The 18,353-nt window shown below is 41.7% G+C and overlaps 1 protein-coding gene across 1 annotated transcript in view; it reads right to left on the bottom strand.

Moving 5' to 3' along the window:
- Positions 1-18,353, bottom strand: part of Nsf (N-ethylmaleimide sensitive factor, vesicle fusing ATPase) — a 134,861-nt gene that overhangs the window by 106,547 nt on the left and 9,961 nt on the right. The window contains exons 2-4 of the mRNA XM_034505424.2: positions 5,596-5,681; positions 3,705-3,804; positions 1,316-1,355 (exon numbers count right to left, since the gene is read on the bottom strand). Coding sequence (XP_034361315.2) covers positions 1,316-1,355; positions 3,705-3,804; positions 5,596-5,681 — 226 coding nt within the window. The remainder of the gene's footprint in view (positions 1-1,315; positions 1,356-3,704; positions 3,805-5,595; positions 5,682-18,353) is intronic.

Here is an 18,353-nt window from a genome sequence, read left to right as displayed (position 1 = left end):
CCCAAACCCACATCACAATTTAAATCATTTATCCTTAGACAAATCTTTTGTTGTTGATTTGCATGTGTATGCATATGTGCCATATATGTATGTGTCTGGGCACAGTGTATGTCTAGGGGAGTGCATGCACATACATGTAGAGGCCTTCTTTCATTGATTTCTACCTTATATAACTGTGGTAGCGTCTTGCTATACCAGGAGCTACTGATTCTGCTGATCAGATATCCTAGTCAGTTTGATCCAGGGATACTACCTCTGCCTCCCAAATGCTGGGGTCATAAGTAGGCTACCACACCCACCTGACGTCTATGTGGATGCTGGGGATCTGAACTCCTGGTCCTCCTGCATTCATGAGCACTAAGCCATCTTCTAACCTGTGATTTTGGTTTTTCTTGTTTGTTTTTTATGATCTGGGGATCCAATCTAGGTTTGTGTACACATGCATGTTAGCTGTGCCAATTAGTTTTTGTCAACTTGACATAAAGTAGAGTAATCTGGAAAGAGGGAATCGCAACTGAGGAAGCGCCTCCATTAGATTAGTCTGTAGGCAGATCAGTGGAGCATTTTCTTGATTAATGATTGATGTACGGGGGTGGGAGGTGTCCAGCCCACTGTGGGCAGTGCCACCCCTGCAGCTGGTCCTGGGTTCTTTAAGACAACAAGCTTATGAGCAGCCTTCCTTCACAGCCTCTGCTCGGCTTCCTGACCTGCTTGACTTTCTTCGGCCTTGGCTCCCAGCAGGACGTGTAAGCCAAATGAACCCTGTCCCCTCCATGTTGCTTTTGGTCATGATCTTTACCACAGTGATAGAGAACAAACCAATACACAAGACAAACACTGGACTATACACCAGCCCCCTCAAGACTAAATCAGAATATTAAAACTAAGAACAGAAATAAATACTAGACAGGCAATGAGTTTAGCAAACTACTCAAGAGAGAAGATGTTCAGATGAATTTATTAAGATCCTGTGAATGAAGAAAGGAAAACTAAGATTTTTTTTAAAGCTAAAAATTAAATTATCAGGGGACATGGAGATAGCTCAGCTAGTAAAATGCTTTCTGCATAAGTATGAGGACCTGAATTCCAGCTCCAGCAGCCAGGTTAAAATCTGATGAAGTATAGTGATCTTAGGATATACTTCATTGAGAAGGAAGGAAAGGCTACACAATACACAACGTCTCTCTGTTTGCACAGCTGTCATTGGTAATCAATGTTAAGACCCAATAATTAATAATTATATAGATCTCAGTAACTGAGGATAATACAGAAAATCAGCTTTAGGTAGCTAGAAAAAAAAAAAAAAAACACCTACCTTCTATGTCCTGCCCAATAGAAAGTCCAGCCCATTTTCGCTATAAAATAAATGAGGGGCGGGGGAAAAAGGACAGTTAAAATCAAGTCAATCAAAATCAGAGGAAAAAAAAAAAAAGATAGCTATGAACTTCAAAAAGACTTTGTAAAAGCAAGACACAGTATGTTGTTATATGCTGAACTGTGACTCCCACACCCACTCACACCCAAAATGCCAGTCTTTAGTCCCTAGGGTGCGTGACTCTAACTGTCTTTATAATCGGGGTCTTTGAAGGCTGCGTTACGATAAGCCCTAAGCCAACGTGACTGGAGACGCAAGGAGGACACCATGTGATGACAGAGGTAGAAACTGAAGTGATGCCAGTCAAGGACTGCCAACACCTGGCTGGCTACGCACGGCCAGCCTTCCTGGAGCCCTACCCTCAGAGGCAGCTAGCTCTGTGCTACCTTTGTGAGCTGCCAGATTCCAGAACTATGAGAGAATATTTTTCAATTTTTATCCATTTTTGTTTTCTTTTTATTATAGTTTAAAATTTCTATTATTTTAAGCTAATCAAATTGTGGTCCCTTTTTTACAGATAACTCAGAAATAAATGTAGTTACATCTTACAGAAAATATACAAAGCTTGACTATGTAGCCCAGGCTGGCCTTGAAACCTGGTATCTTTCTGCCTCCTCTCTTAAGATTAGCATGTGCCATTGAATGCCACCATGCTGTGTGCCCTTCTAGAGCAAAGCTATCCACACTTTACTGTCTTCACTACAGCAGATGATTCTGTGTTAGTGCACCACTGCAGTTGTTTTGTGTGATGTGCTATAATACCACAGAAACAAATTAAATTCATGAAATTAAACTAAAAATAGTCAAATGATCCATACTGAAACTTAAGCTGGGACTTAAACCATGAACTGGTCAGGATTATTCTGCACAATCTGCCCAAAGGATTTGAGTGCTTAGAGTCAGTCACCTGTCCTGACTATACTGACAGGAGTCAGGAATAGAATGCATTTAGGTAAGAGTTCAGGGCTACCCTGTCAGATTTAAAAATCAGTTATTACTGATAGCGCTCCATAGAATTCTGGGAAAAGTAACTTCTGGCTGAAAACCCACTGCCTGCCCGCTCGTGTGACCAGTGGGTTCTAGGGTGGGTGGTTGAAAGGTGCTACACCATGAGCACATGCCATGAGTGCTCCCTTGCCAGCTTCTTTCTCAGGGGTCACACTTCTTCCTCTGTCCCACATCCCCTAGAGACCCTCTATAAAGCTCATGCTCTCTCTGGCCAAGACGGTGTTTAGCAGCATGCTAGTGAGTCTAGACCTCGGGACACAAAGCCGTCACACCGAGGTTCTGGACTTCACCTGCAAAGAACATCTTTGGAGGATAGCACCGGTACCCTGTGTTTGTCCTGAGAATTGGAATCACTTACCACATTCCACAATGCTTGGAACGTCTCCTGGGAGGATTCTGTTTTGTTTTTTGAGACAGTGTCTCAATTTGTAGCCCTAGCTAGCATGGAGCTCTGTTCAAAGCTGGCAAACCCAGCGATAGCCCAAACTTTTATAGTTTTGTGTTTTTAAACTATATTAACTAAACTATTAAACTAATCAGTTCATTTATTTTTTGAGACAGGGTCAGGGTCTCATATAGCCCAAAATTTTAATGTATAGAAACAAATATAAAATTTGCATTGCTAGGAATGTGGGTCATCGGTGTCAGGTGGCACCTGTGGTACTGGGGTGAGCACTGGGCAGCATGACTGTGGAGTCCTCACAACTCCTCCTCCCCCCAGTTTTACCTTCCCAGCTCTAGAGAAGCCCAGGAAGCTAGATCACAGTCTAGACAACTACTCTTCACAGGTTAGGTCAGCAGCAAAGCATTATAAAACCTCTATTATTAGATGCCAATTTTATAAATAATATAAATGATGTGTTGTTTTATATATTTTCTGTTACCCTGAGATTTGGTGTTAAAAGAACATCACACTTTTTCCAACAGCCAACTGATAATACCTCAGACTTTTTTTAAAAAATGAAGATAATATAAAGGTATCACTGTAAATAGTTGACAAATTTAAAAATGTATCTTTAGGGCCAGTGAGATGGTTCGGAAGGTTAAAGCGTCTGCCATCAAAGCCAATGACATGAACTTGAGCCCTGGGACCCACATGACAGACTGACTCCTGCCAACTGTTCTCTGACCTCCACTGTGGCATGAGTGCCCTCCCCATAAATAAGTAAAATACATACTTTTTTCAAAAAAGAATATATCTTTAAATTCTGTATGTAACATCTAGGTGGTTTCCTTCAATATGAATCAATATAGTCAGAGGGCAACAGTTGCTTAAAATAAATTGACTTCTGCAACTTTTTGGCTAAAACATTTTTGTTACCTGAGGTAAGCTGAATGCAATGCATCCTGGAACCACTGATGGATGGGTCCTCAATGTAAATATGTACTTGTGATTGGGGGACGTCCTCACCATCACATGCCTAAAAGACAGAGCACAGTCAGGGCACCAATGAGAACATGGCTTCTACATGTGTTCTTCTCATACTCATGCTTGATGGACACGGATAGAAACTTAGCACATAGGAGAGCCCTGACAGAAAACCACAAACTGGGCTCCCAAAACCAGTAACTCAAAATGTCTTCTAGACATAAAGACATCTAGGCCCACACAACAGGAGCAGAATACAGCCAAATTCTAATGAGAACATCCAATTCAGGCTGGAGAGATGGCTCAGCAGTTAAGAGCACCAACTGCTCTTCCAGAGGTCCTGAGTTCAATTCCCAGCACCCACATGGTGGCTCACAATCATCTGTAATGAGATCCAGTGCCCTCTTCTGGTGTGTCTAAAGAGAGCAACGGTGTACTCACATACATAAAATAAATACATAAATCTTTAAAAAAAAGAGAGAGAGCGAGAACATCTAATTCAAATCATCATCCTCATGAGGTTTCCAGTTTACAGGAAACTGAAGCACTGATTCACAGTCCTTGCTAATAAGTACGAGGAAGATGAATTTCCTTTTCTGAGGGTAATTTCACACATCCCAATAAAATAAAAATAGGCGAACCAAAGGCAGAAGAGCTAGGATATATATGAGATAGCCGTTAGTTTTTAAGGTTGCCAATGACATCTTTCGTTAGACTCTCTCGGAGCCTGAACATTCTGATGGCAGTGTATAAAACAGATATTACAAATGAAATTTTTCCACAAATACATCACCTTTCATACAAAAGCCCAACTTCAAAGAACTCTGAACTGATTCGTAAGTTACTAGAAGTTATCCATAATATATCTCATGGTAATGTTCTGCCCAGGAAAACAATGAGTCCTTTGAGACAGAAGCTTTGACTTTTGTTAAGTGCTGGCACTATGTTTTGGGGGGGGGGGGGGAATGGCTGCAGAGCAAACCTGTCAGAGCTATTCACTCTGCCACTAAGTGTCACCTCCGAACCACCTTGTCTCTCAACAATAGCTTTTTTACAATTTTTAATGGTTTGCCCCTTATATTTACTATATTTTAAGTGGGAAGCTCAGGCATGTGAAAGAATGCCATAAAACTCCCTCACTGATCAGTCTTATCTTCAATTTGACATCACAGAATGCTCAATACTCCTTCTCATGCTGAGGCTGATTCCAGAAGTCCCCAGGTGGGATGGTGTTGACCTTGCCAACAGTCTTTGGAAGGTCAGTAGGTGACATAAATCAGTGAAGATGGATTATGATAAAAATGCTTTTCAAGATTTGAAGGTTTTGTCTATCTTCAGTTTCCACGCCTCTTATATTACCATAGCAACAATGATCACACGAGTAAAACTTCATGAAGGGATCACTACCATGCTGGGCACTGTTGTGAATGTTTTATTAGAGCAACTTATCCCTCACAGCTCCCCCATTTCATAGATCGGGACATGGGAACACAAAAATGGCAGATGCCTTTCCTGTGGGCATCAGTTTGTGACTGTCAGCACTAGGATCCAAACTTGGATGATGAGACTGCAAAGCAAGGTCACTACCAACCATGTTATGTAATACCTATCCCCAGTGTGTCTACCCTAAAAAATCAGCTTCTAAAAACATTCTATGAATAACATATATATGCTGCATTTATCAAGGTTTGACAGAGTAATGACAGAAATATGTAAGTCTCATCTCCATTTTCCAGCTTGGCAAGAGTAATAAAAAAAGGCAATTTCCAAAGGTTTTCCTATAATGATTCTTTGGAATCATATTCTAAAACAATGCGTAGCAAGTTAGAAGATAGCTACTCACTGGCCAGACTGGAAATCCTTTTCGTTCACAACTGCACAGTTGCTTAAAGATAATTCATCAGTAGGGCATCTCGCGGCTTGCATAGTCTGTAAGAATCAATGATTAGAAACGTAAGACTAAGTCAGGTTTACAACCTTAAAGAACACCGCACGCCTCCTGCTCAGTGCTCTCAATCCCCACAAACGCTACAGTAAACATTCCTTCATCTTGACTCCCGGGCTGCTTCCTCTGGGGTAGCAGCATGCCCTTCATTTGGGAAGCTGCCTGTCTCTCATTTTCTGTGGCCTGTGTGACTGTAGGTAAGAGCCTGTGTGCAGCCAAGTTCACTCCTATCCCCCATGTCCCCCATCTCCCCTGACTCTAGAAGAAAACACTCCTCCTTACCACACGACTGCATAAAGGCTTTCCACTGTAAATGGTATCAACAATGTCCTACAGAAAGCAAAGGCCACAGACAACGAATGCACACTTGGAAACACAGACCCGATAACCAAGTTAAAGTACGTGAGGCCAGCCCGGACTACTGCTTAGAGCTGATATATTCTTTTTTATTTTTATTTTTTTGCTCAAGCTTATTTGAATTGATTTTCTATCTCTTTCATAGAAAAGAATCATGACTGATAAAATGCAATAAAGTCAAGTAGTAAATTTGATAAAAGGTGTTATGAAAAGGCATCTTTTTATAAGAAATCTCAAGTGACTATGAATTATATTTCCTATAGATAAAAGGAAATAATCTTCCAGCCTGAGACAGGAAGATTACTGAAAGTCCGAGGCTAGACCAGACTACATGGCAAGGTCTTGTCTCAAAATATAAAACAAAACTACAAAAAGCTTCCAAACATTTCTCAACAAAAATAATTATATAAGGTGTACCCAAGAAGAAAAATAGCAATCAATGGCCTTTCTTGGTTAATACCGATTAGCTAAATATTCTCTTAAATAGTGGTACACCCTGGTATAGTTGAGGTTAGGCACCAACTCAATATATAGCTTAGACTTGCCCTTGAACTTCTAATCCTCTTGCCTCCACTTCCTGAGTGCTGGCAATATGGGAGTGTGGCACCGTGCCTGGTTTATGTGCTTCTGGGGATTGAACCTGAGGCTTCATGCTTGCTAGGCAAACACTCTACCAACTGAGCTACAGCCCCAGCCTCATGGGTGTTTTTATCTAGTAATGCTTTTTTTTTTTCCTGGGCAGTTCTGACATCAATAGCCATTGTTCTAAGTATTTTTTCTTCAAACTTCAAGCCAAAGCCCATCATCCTTAAAATTTGTTGCCCAAATACAAATTGATATCATGAACTTTGATCTTTTCTTGTATATATGTTTTTTTCTTTTTAATTTTCATGTTTTGATTATTTGAGACATGTTCAGGACAAGTGGGCCTTAAACTGATGACCCTTCTTCATTTGGCTTAGGATATTGGGAACACAGTTTTATCTGCCCACACCAAACTTTTGAGGTTTTTTTTTTTTTTTGGGGGGGGGTGTTGTTTATTTGTTTGGTTGGTTTTTCAAGACAGGGTTTCTCTATGTAGCCCTGGCTATCCTAGAACTGGCTCTGCAGACCAGGCTGGCCTCGAACTCTCAGAGATCTGCCTGCCTCTGCCTCTCAAGTACTAGGATTAAAGGCGTGTGCCACCACCACCGCCAGCTGATATTAGTACTTCTATTTATTTTACAGTTTTTATTGAAGATAAGCCTTCCAGACCTAATGACACTAAAAAAACCTCAAATTCTGTCAGGACTTTTAAGTTTAATTGCACAAGATGAACTTCTCCATCTGCTGAAAGGCACAGGCTGGTTAATGTGGCACTTCACAAAACCATATTAATGTTAATCAGGTACCAGCATAGCTACCCTCCTAGAAGAACAGACACAAGTCCCGTAGAAAAAAATGGGCAGTTATTGCCCTATTCACAGGTAAATTACCAACACAGGTTGGTCGGAACCAGAGGAGTGCAGGAAGGATGTCACAAGATGTCCCTGAGGTCTTTTTATCTAACAAGGTCTTTACAATACTGAATCTTCCCTACACTCCACATGAAGACAGGAAGTAGCATCATTTTCTTCTTTAAAAAATTATTTTTATGTATGTGTATGGGTCTGTGTGATAGATGTCATATGTGTGTGGGTGTCTGAGGGGGCAGAAGACAGTGTCAGATACCTTGTAGCTGGAGTCACAGATGGTTGTGAGCCACCCAGAATGGGTGCTGTGAACCAAACTGGTTCTCTGAAGATCACCCAGAGCTCTCAATGACTGAGCCGTTGCTCCAGCCTCTTTCCTTTTCTGTTTTTCTCTCTCTCTCTTTTTTAAAGATAATATAGGATTACTGGTAACTACAAAATATTAAAAAGAGCTTAACGTGTTTGTGGACATCTGCAATTGCAGCTGTCTTGAGGCTAGGACAGGAGGACTACAACTTTCAGGGCAGCCTGGATATCACGGCGAGTTCTGGACAGCTTAAGGCACTGAAAAACCCCATCTTAAAAAAACAAAAAAACAAAAAAAAACCAAAAAAAACAAAGATACCAAAGGGTTTAAAGCAAGAATAGTTACCTAACTCGAGTATATTTAGGCCAGTGGCTCAGCATGTAAAGGCTCCTGCTGCCAAAGTCTGATAACCTGAGCTCGAGCCCCAGGAACCACTGAACAGACTCCTGAAAGCTGTCCTGGGACCTCCAGGACATTCAACCTAAAGACAAACCCCAAAGCCCCAAGTGTGTGTTTTTGTAAAGTTTTAGGAACAGAATAGTTTAAGCTTCGTGTTACCCGAGTGAAGGCTTCCAAGAATTTTTCTGAACACATTTATTAGCACTATGGAAAGTGTAATGCATTTTATTTAATTTGAAGAAAAACAGTAGACAGATGGAAATGTACTAGCTACATTTCAGTAAAACATTTCCATAAATGGTGATTAGTTTGATTTAAAAAAAAAAAAACAATGTCATAATTTCAAAAGTACAGCCAAATTCCTTTACTTTGATCCAAGCTTTGATTGTCACTAAAATCAAGTGACAAAATAAGCTGAATTTGGGAACGGGCCTTTGAGCAGATGCATCTCAACAGTTAAGCAGGATGCTGAAGAACAGTGACTTGTCACTTTGCTTCAGGGATCACTGGTAAAGATATGAGATTATTCGTTTGATCGTTGGCTTCTTTTTTGTAGATTTCACTGTGTGTATAAAATCTCAGCACACCAGTGGAATATGCAGTATGGACATACTGGGGTTATATAAATTATTTGACATGTGGGATTCATAATCAAGTGTTTGGAAAGCACTGATTTCCCATGACATGAATGGAGGTAAGGTCACAAGTTTGCCTTCCAAACGAAACAGTGTTTTGTTAGGGTCATGTTAGGGTCACACCTGGACCAGCCATTCTATCTTCCTAGAGTCTCTTCACCTCAAGTTTCTTCCTTTGATTATCTTTCCCCTAAGCCTGCTTTCTTCCTTGGCCAACCCTAATATAGTCTACAGTTCTCAGCTTAGACAATATTTATTCTAGGAGACATCCTGGACAGCTGCCTCTCCCAACTAAACTGATAAAACATACATGGATGCCCTGAATATGGCCTTTATTGTCTGCGTACACATTTGAATCATACATAGGATAATTCTTTTTTTTTTTTTTTTTTTTTTTTTTTTTTTTTTTTTTTTGGTTTTTCGAGACAGGGTTTCTCTGTGTAGCTCTGGCTGTCCTGGAACTCACTCTGTAGACCAGGCTGGCCTCGAACTCAGAAATCCACCTGCCTCTGCCTCCCAAGGGATTAAAGGCATGCGCCACCACCGCCCGGCACATAAGATAATTCTTAAGGTTATAGACTAGATTTTTCTCATGTCCGTACTTCCAGATGACTACTCCTGGACCTGGTACACAGTGAGTACTTGTTAATCATAGATGAATACAAACCTGTTTCAAACCACCCAAATGACAAGTGTCCAAGGCAGTGTCCGCTCAAGGTCATTTAGGATATAACAGAATTAGATTCAAATGACTTAATCATTACACAACTTGGGGCTAGGAAGATAGCTCCAAAGGTGGGGACAAGGGATCCATACAGCAAACAGGATGAGGAACCTAGCCATATACGGGAGCTCTAAGTTTGGCCAAGAGTGGCTATCTCAGTACATAAAGGAGAAGAGTAATTGAGGAGTGATTCTTGACATAATCCTCCTACTTTACATGTACACACACAAATATGTGTACCTACACACATGCAAAAAACATACATACACAAATGCACACCACATACATATACATACACACACTTGGAAAAATAGACATCAATAAATAGAACAAAAATCACTTATATGGGAGCCAACCCAATAGAAATTTTACAAAATGCTAAGTTAACCTTGTTGTAACCTTGTTCACCTGCCAACGTCCTTTAATAGCAGGGGGTGGGACTCTGTGGATATCATCTGGCTGGCCAATTTAAACAGATGCTCTGAGGAAAGGGCCTCCCTATTAGAAGCCAGAAGCATCTGTGTTTTTATGGTAAGCCAGGCAGGGTATCTCATTTTAAAACAAAGTGTTAAGTCCCTATAAATAGTCAAGTTGTCTGTTTACCATAGAAATGCCAAGGGAAAATTCCATGATTTTTTTTCTAAAACTGACTTTGCCTCTAGGGAAAAATAATACAAGCCAACCACTACAGGCATATAGCCTTTTAAACATGAAATTACAATCAGTGATGGGTTGTTTTATTAAGTTGTGTTGTTCAAGTTACTGGAACACATAACTGTTTTAAGGATATAGAAATGTCTTTATTGTAACATAAAATGCCAAACAGTATAGATGGCGGGCTATAGGCCATTGGCAATTCTTAGAGAATGTCAAGGTTATCAAACAAAAGGGACCTTCAGTGAAAGTAATTATGACATGGGTTATTCTAAAGCCTTTAAATGGCAGAGAATTTGCTTCTCTTTTAAAAAGGGGGGGGTGGGGGAAGGGAAGAGGAGAAGCACAGACCTTAAGCAAGATTTCTCTGGACAATATTTAAGTTGGTGAATTTAAATAACAAACCCAGGGCTCGATTGATAGCTCAGTGGTTAAAAGCACTAACTGCACTTCCAGAGGTCATGAGTTCAATTCCCAGCAAGCACATGGTGGCTCACAACCATCTGTAACGGGATCTGATGCTCTCTTCTGATGTGTCTGAAGACAGCGACAGTGTACTCATATACATAAAAATAAATGAATCTTTAAATAGCAAACTCTTATGTAAGTTTCCTGAAGAAAATTACTTGAGTGACTTTTAAATTAAATAACAGTACAGCCAAATAAACAAAGAAAAATACAATATAAGGCTGCAAGTGGTAAGACTCCTGTAATCCCAGCACTTAAGTGGTGGAGGCACGAAAATTAGGAGTTTAAGATGACCCTCAGCTACAAAGGGACTAAAGGCCATCCAGGACCACCAGAAACTGTCCTAGCAGACTAGAAAGGGCTCATTACCAGACAGTCCTCCTACCTTGACTATAACCCTTAAGAACACCCTGTCTCCTCAGACCTCGAGCCTCAGGTCCTGGTTACATTTCTCCAGAGGTTTGCAGATTCCCACAGGAAAGAGGAGAGGAAAATACAGAAACTTGCCCCAAGCCCAGCCTAGCTGACATGCTCCTGCTCAATTATTTCTCCTAGGGTATCACTCTGAAAAACTAAGGGTTTAGAATTACCCTTTCATGTGGGGCAGGGTGTGTGTGTGTGTGTGTGTGTGTGTGTGTGGTGGGGGTTGGGGGGTGGACCATGACTTACCTTTGTAATCCCAGCATTGGGAAAGTTGAGACAAGAAGAGGATGGCCACAAGTGTCCATGGCTATTTCAAGTGGGACTGACCATCTCAGAGAAAGATAAAAGAAACCTTCACTTTTCAACAAATTAACTCCTAGACATATGACTGGTAACATTAATGAAAACTTAGGATTCCATTTTGGAATATCACTGTCCACACTTCAAGTATCATTAAGTGCCTAATCTCTACCACTGCAGTTAGTTCCAGTGGATACAATTGGTCCAGAGCAACACAGAAATGTTACCATCAATGGCCACCTGCAAGGCTATAGACCCTCTGACACTATAAACTCCTATGATACCTGCTGCTTAAGAAAAAAGGGGTTGTTTCAGTTTTGGTTTTAGGTTAGTTGGTTTTGTGTGTGTATGTGGTTGGTTTTGGTTTGTCTTATATTTTTTGGGGTTTGTTTTCTTTTTTCTTTTCTTTCTTTTTCTTTTGAGTCAGAGTTTCAAGTAGCCCAGGCTGGCCTACAACTTGTTATATAAACAAGGATGGTGCTGGGCAGTGATGGCGCACGCCTTTAATCTCAGCACTTGGGAGGCAGAGGCAGGTAGATTTCTGAGTTTGAGGCCAGCCTGGTCTACAGAGTAAGTTCCAGGACAGCCAGGACTACACAGAGAAACCCTGTCTTTAAAAAAAAAAAAAAAAAACATAAACACAAAAACAAACAACAAAAAAAGGGTAGCCCTGAATTTCTAATTCCCCCCCCCCCCAACTTCTAACTCCCCAGTGCTTGAGTTATAGATGTGTAACTACCACACCTGGTCTTCTTGTTAAACTTTTAAAGTCAGGCTAGCAAGAAGCCTCAGTGGGTAAATGTGCTTTTCCCCCAAGCTGAGGAGTTTCATCCAAGACCCACATGGTGGGAGAACGGACTCCACAAGCTTTCCACAAGCAGAAACTTCCCTACCCCTAACCCCCACATAAATAGGTGTAATTTAATTTTAAAAAATTCTGAAGATGTGAGGTACAGGGGTGGGGTGGGGGAGGGAGCTACAGAAAGCTTGGCGTGTCATAGTTATTTTCAAAAGTCTCTTGGAGTATCCTTGACATTCCCTGACACGGATGAATGCTATGCATAATGAGCAAACCTTTTGACACCTGTCGAGTCCTCAAGATTCTTTTATAAACGTCTATTTTAAGAAGCTTTCACTTTGATCTTTCAGGGGGAAAATCCGTGCCGAAAAATGAGAACATCAAATGCCAACAACATCAAATACTGGCAACAGTACAAAGCAGCTTCCTATAAAGTTTATGTAGCCTAGCAAATGTAACCCCAGGTCTTTGGACAATAAACTGAAAACTTATGTCCACACAAACACTAAACATAAAGGTTTATAGCATCTGTACTCATGATAGACAAAACTGGAAATGTCACAAACGTCCTCTCATAGACAAAACTGGAAATGTCACAAACGTCCTCCGAAAGATGAATGGATAAACAACGATGGTCTAGCCATATTTACCATTCTACAGACAGTAGGACCTGAGAGAACAGAGCCAATCAATATGTGAGGCAAACTGAAGTTTTAATCAGAGCATCAGACAATTTATACTCTGAGGGTCAAGAGCACTCACCTGAGTAAAGTTCTCATGAGCTCAAGCTGGAGACAATCACAGGACAAGCTGCACATGGCAAAAAGCATGTGTTTCCACAGAGGCATAGAAAGGATAGCTTAAACATTTAATTGAATAACTTCGGCAAGTAATGAGTAATCTGGAGTAAGCGCCCTCCTATCTGCTACACCTGGAGGGGAGCATGGACACACATTCAGAGAACAGTTCCATTTTGAGGAAACTGGGGTCACAAGACTCTTGTTGTCTTGGAGTTTTCTCAGAAGCACTCAGCACAGTCCTCACTCAACTCAGTTCTTGGGCCATGTTCTGACGGGAGTGTAAGTGGCATGTGTGCGTGCATGTGCTTGTGCATGTGCATATATATGAATGTAATGCTGGGTGAAAGAAGCCGTCTGTGAAAACACAAGCGTATGGTGTTTGTCCTGTGTGTCTGGCCTATTCCACTCACTGTCCTGCTTCCCAGGCCCCAGGCTGCAGCTCATACCCATTTACATGTCATTCTTTTCTACAGCCAGGCTATGTTCCACTCTATGGGCAGGCCACACTTCCTCAGTGAATATTCAGATTGTTTCCACTTATGGGCTTTAAGAATGATGCTGCTATGAACAGCCAGGCAGAAGTGGAATGTGGAATTTGGGGGTGTTATTTGTTGTTTTGTTTTGATTTTTGAGACAGGGCCTTGCTATACAGCCAAATGTGGTCTCTAACTTGTGATTTTCTTGACTCCGTTTTTAGAGTGGTAGGATTACAGTGCACACCACCATGCCTGGCTCTATGCATAAGTTTACACATGAACGTATGTCTTCAATTTTCTGATACATGCTCACCAGATACCTAATCTACAAAGTCTTTCTCCCGTTCTGGCGGTTGCCTTCACTTTCTTTTCTTTCTTTCTTTTTAAAAGATTTATTTATTTTATATATGTGAGTGCAGTGTCGCTGTCTTCAGACACTCCAGAAGAGGGCATCAGATCCCATTAGATCAGCCACCATGTGGTTGCTGGGAATTGAACTCAGGACCTCTGGAAGAACACTCAGTGCTCTTAACCGCTGAGCCATCTCTCTAACCTTGGCTTCACATTCTTAATCATCTCCTTTGACACATTAAAGTTTCAATTTTGTTAAAATCTTATTTCTCCTGATTGCTTATGCTTTTGTATCACATCTTTAAAAACCATCTCCTAATTCAAGAGCGTGCATTTTTAAAATCTGGCCCTTCTTGGAAGGATCAGAGTTAGGTCTTTGAATTGTTCTTGTTTATTCTTTCTGATGCTAGAGCAGGGAACTGTTTCCTTATTTCCTCTTTTAGATTGGCCATTGTCATGGGATAGAAATGCAGCTGGCGCTGGATAGATATTGCTTTCCTATGCTACAACTTTGCTATTAGCTCTAAGTCTCTCCCCTTCCACCCCCAGATAGATACATTCTATACAAGTGGCATCTGGGACTGGAGATGTAGCCCAATGGTAGAGCACTTACCCAGCATGCACTTAGCCTCTAGGTTCAGTACAACTCAAAACACCACCAACAAAGGAAACCTTGCAGCACCATGCTGTCTGCATAGCGTGGTGGTTACGGGTGCCCTTTATTTCTTTCCTGGCACAATGGCCCTACCTAATGCTTGCCATGATATTGAGTCGAAGTGGCCAGGAGACATCCTAGCCTTGGTCCTGAGCTCTAGGGGAAGCCTTCAACCTTCCCAGTGAAGAAGTATGATGACAGCTGTGGGTTCTTAGTTGGTTGGGTTTTATTTTGTGAGCCAGATTTTGACAGTGCCAGCTCATAAGGTTGCTTTGAGAGTCTAACAAGATCTGTGAGGATGTGTTTACAACTGCAAAACACCATCTTGTTTATGACTGTATTCCACAACAGAGTTTTCTTACTCTGAAAATTTTTACTCCAACAGTTCCGAATAAAATAATCTGGCCCCAAATTTTCAAAAACAAACAAACAAACAAACAATAAATAAATAAATATAAAAAACCAACAGTGCTGCACCAAAGGACATCATAGAGTCTACGGTCTAATGGATACCATGCCTTCAAAGCAGCATTGACTTATACTGACGGGCCTCACTCTAATTACTACCTTAATTGCTGGTGTTGATCTGCACCCCTGTAATTACACACACACACACACACACACACACACACACGTTCACAACGTATTTGTAATACTAAAAGGTTTCTCATTTAATACAGCTTAATAACAAATACAAGCATGACAATGATATCATTTAGGTATTTTATAATTTAGAAATTACTTTTAAATATTTCTGTCAAAGTTGCTGACGAAAGGCAATCAGGCATTACTAGCCTACTTCTGTTTCTTAGTTAGAAAGGCTCTTTTGGGTAAGCTGGGAATACAGCTAGCTCGGGGTTGGAGTGTTTACCTAGCACACCAAAAAATAAAAACTAAAGAAAACAAAAGGGAAAGATGTCTGCACCCAGCACGATGGCTACACTATGGCCACACAGATAAAGACCCCCTCCTCTTAGTCTTCTGTGTCTACACTCCACCATCTTCCCTTGATTCTGAGGCCACACACATTTAGGGCACAATTGCATACAAGTGGCTGGAATATCAAGGGAGGGGCGGCGGGTCAGGCTGCTCTGATGAAGGTGGCAGCAGTTTTGGCCAGAGAGTAATGTAGACGAGGGCAGTGTGGGATGCGAGGAGGATCTTCTTTCTTAAACTGGGTACTGATTTCCTTGGGTGAGTTCACACTGGAAAAGTGCAACCAACGCTGGGAGGTGGTGGCGCACACCTTTAATCTCAGCACTCAGGAGGCAGAGGCAGGGGCAGGTAGATCTCAGAGTTCGAAGCTGGCCTAGTTTACAGAGTGAGTTCAGGATGCCCAAAGCTACAAAGAGAAACCTTGTCTCAAAACAAAACAAAAAGTGGAACCCAGGGATGTGCTTCTGTGTGCAGGTTTTGGAACATCACAGGTGTTTCCAAAGGGGCTGTACTGGTTTGTCCTTATTCCTTCCAGCTGAGCCTGAGGACCCCCAGCTGCTCCACAGCAGAGCACTTAGGATCTTGGGGCTCTTGATCTACTTCCTGGTGAGAGTGCAGCACTGTCTCCCAGAGCTTCAGTTCCTGTTTCTCTGAGGATGAATGAGGTCAAGTATGTAGCGAATGTTACAGACACCATCTTTCTGAAAGGCCTGTTTGAACCTTTGGTCTATTTTTCTACTGGCTTTCTGTTTCTTTTTATGACTAACTGGCAGGTTTTGGTTGGTTTGTAGTCTAGGTGCAAGCTGTATCAGACACTCGTGCTCTATGTCTTCTTGCACTCTATAGACTGTCTTCCTTCTCTCATACATTGTGAGCTGTGGATGGACACTGGTAATCTCTCATGCACTCACATTTACATACCAAGGTCCTGAAACCTAAAGCCTGCACTGCTACCCCAGGGACCTCTCTGGAGTTAGAACCTAGACGGTAATTAAGGTTAAGATCTAGGGGATGGGGCTCTACTCAGAAAGGATTCTGACCTTCTAGGGAAAGACAGCTTTCTCTCCCCAACCTGTGTCCGTCCCTTCCTTCCTCCCTCTCACCCCATGATGCTGCTGCATCTGGTCCAGAAGAAATAACTCATCAGCCTATCATGCAGGCACCCTGAGTTTGAACTTCTGGCCTCCAGAACTAGGAGAAAATACATTTCTGTTGTTTAAGCCACTCTATATGTGGGACTTTGTTACATCAGTCAGAGCAAAGTACAAGGGTGCCCTTTGATAAGCAGTCTTTAATATAATGGAGTCTATTTTTACTCCATAATTATTTCTGTTTTTATTCCAAGTAGGAAATCTGATGGCCCCCGGCCGTTCGGTCATTTTGTGGTCCCACTTCTCGCTGACTTGCACTGTGCTCAGTACTGAGCTCGGGTGCGATGCTCAACATTTACTCTGAAGAAGTGCTAATTTGAGCCTTCCAAGTCGGAGTAGGTGCAGGAACAGTTTCTGTGCTGTCTGCTCCGGCAGCCATTAGCCATATGCAGCCCTAAAATGTGGTCAATTCAACTGAGGAGCTGGATTTATTATTTTTTTAAATAAATCTACTCCAACCCCAATACTGCAACTAAAACCCTGTCAGGGTCTTAACTATTGCAACCTTCTTGCTTCAGCTTCTCAAGTAGGCCCACACCACCAGGCCTAGAGAGAAACTGGATTTTTAACTTGCTTTTTATCATTTTGTACCTATAACCATTGTTTCTTCATCAATAAATAAAAGAGGTCTGAAATTCCCTGCTATCACCATTTCTGTCAGAAGCCTGATCAAAGGTGGTGCTACCCTACCTGGAATGGCCCAAGGCGCCTCTGACAGACCACTCGCTGTTCAGGTAAAGCCAAGAGCCTATACTTAGCAGCAGATAACAGCTTCGAGACAAGGTAGTATGCGGCGGGGCTTGAGTCTATTAGGAAAGGTTATTAACACACACTTAAGCATGTGTGAGCTTAAGAAAGGGCACTACACACCCCAGTGTGGGCTTCTCAGGAGAAAGCACTTAAGCTCTCTGTAACAGCTATACATGTGATTTAGGGGCATCTGAAGTTACACCTCGAAGGGCTGCAAAGAAACCTTTTCATATTTTCCTCTTCAGAAGTCCTAAGGAGTGCTGAGTAGGACTGCAGCTGGTAAGGTAAAAGCATAGGTCACAAGGGTTATAAAAAACAATTCAGACACTTTTTAAAAATTGTAAATCAAGTGTATGGTCTTGTTTGTGAGATTCTCAGAAAATTTCAGGTTTATAAGTGGGGGAAAACAGAGCTATACTCAAAGGCCCAAGCAAAAGTCCCCCACTATTAGCGGTATCTGTAATACCTCTATACAAAAGGCTTTGTCTCCATGTAGTCCTCTGCTAAAAAATTTTCAACTGTGCTGAAATTCTTTTTTTTTTTTTTTTTTTTTTTTTTTTTTTTGTTTTTGGAGACAGGGTTTCTCTGTGTAGCCCCTGGCTGTCCTGGAACTCACTCTGTAGACCAGGCTGGCCTGGAACTCAGAAATCCGCCTGCCTCTGCCTCCCAAGTGCTGGGATTAAAGGCGTGCGCCACCACTGCCCAGCTGTGCTGAAATTCTTGAGTCTGCTGGTAAGAGACAAGCAGATTTTGAGGTGAGAAGACGCCTGTCTTGTCCTATGTCCCTGTGACTTTTCCTGTCTTTCCATCACTTCCTGGTTTATATATGGAGGCAATTAGATGCACACATGCTCCGAACGGTTTCATCTCTGAATAACTGAACCCACTGCTGCCAGAGGCACTCTACCCTTCTGTTTTAAAGTTTGCCCTGTCTGCCATTGCTGTAGCTACTTTACCTCTTTTTTGTTTGGAATTGTCTGATAAGACTTTTTTTTTTTTCCTTTCCTCTTCCTCCTCTCC

Source organism: Arvicanthis niloticus, chromosome 6 (assembly GCF_011762505.2).
Source record: "Arvicanthis niloticus isolate mArvNil1 chromosome 6, mArvNil1.pat.X, whole genome shotgun sequence".
NCBI lineage: Eukaryota > Metazoa > Chordata > Mammalia > Rodentia > Muridae > Arvicanthis > Arvicanthis niloticus.
Note: the sequence above shows the minus strand (reverse complement) of the source record. Positions and strands in the feature narration are given on the sequence as shown.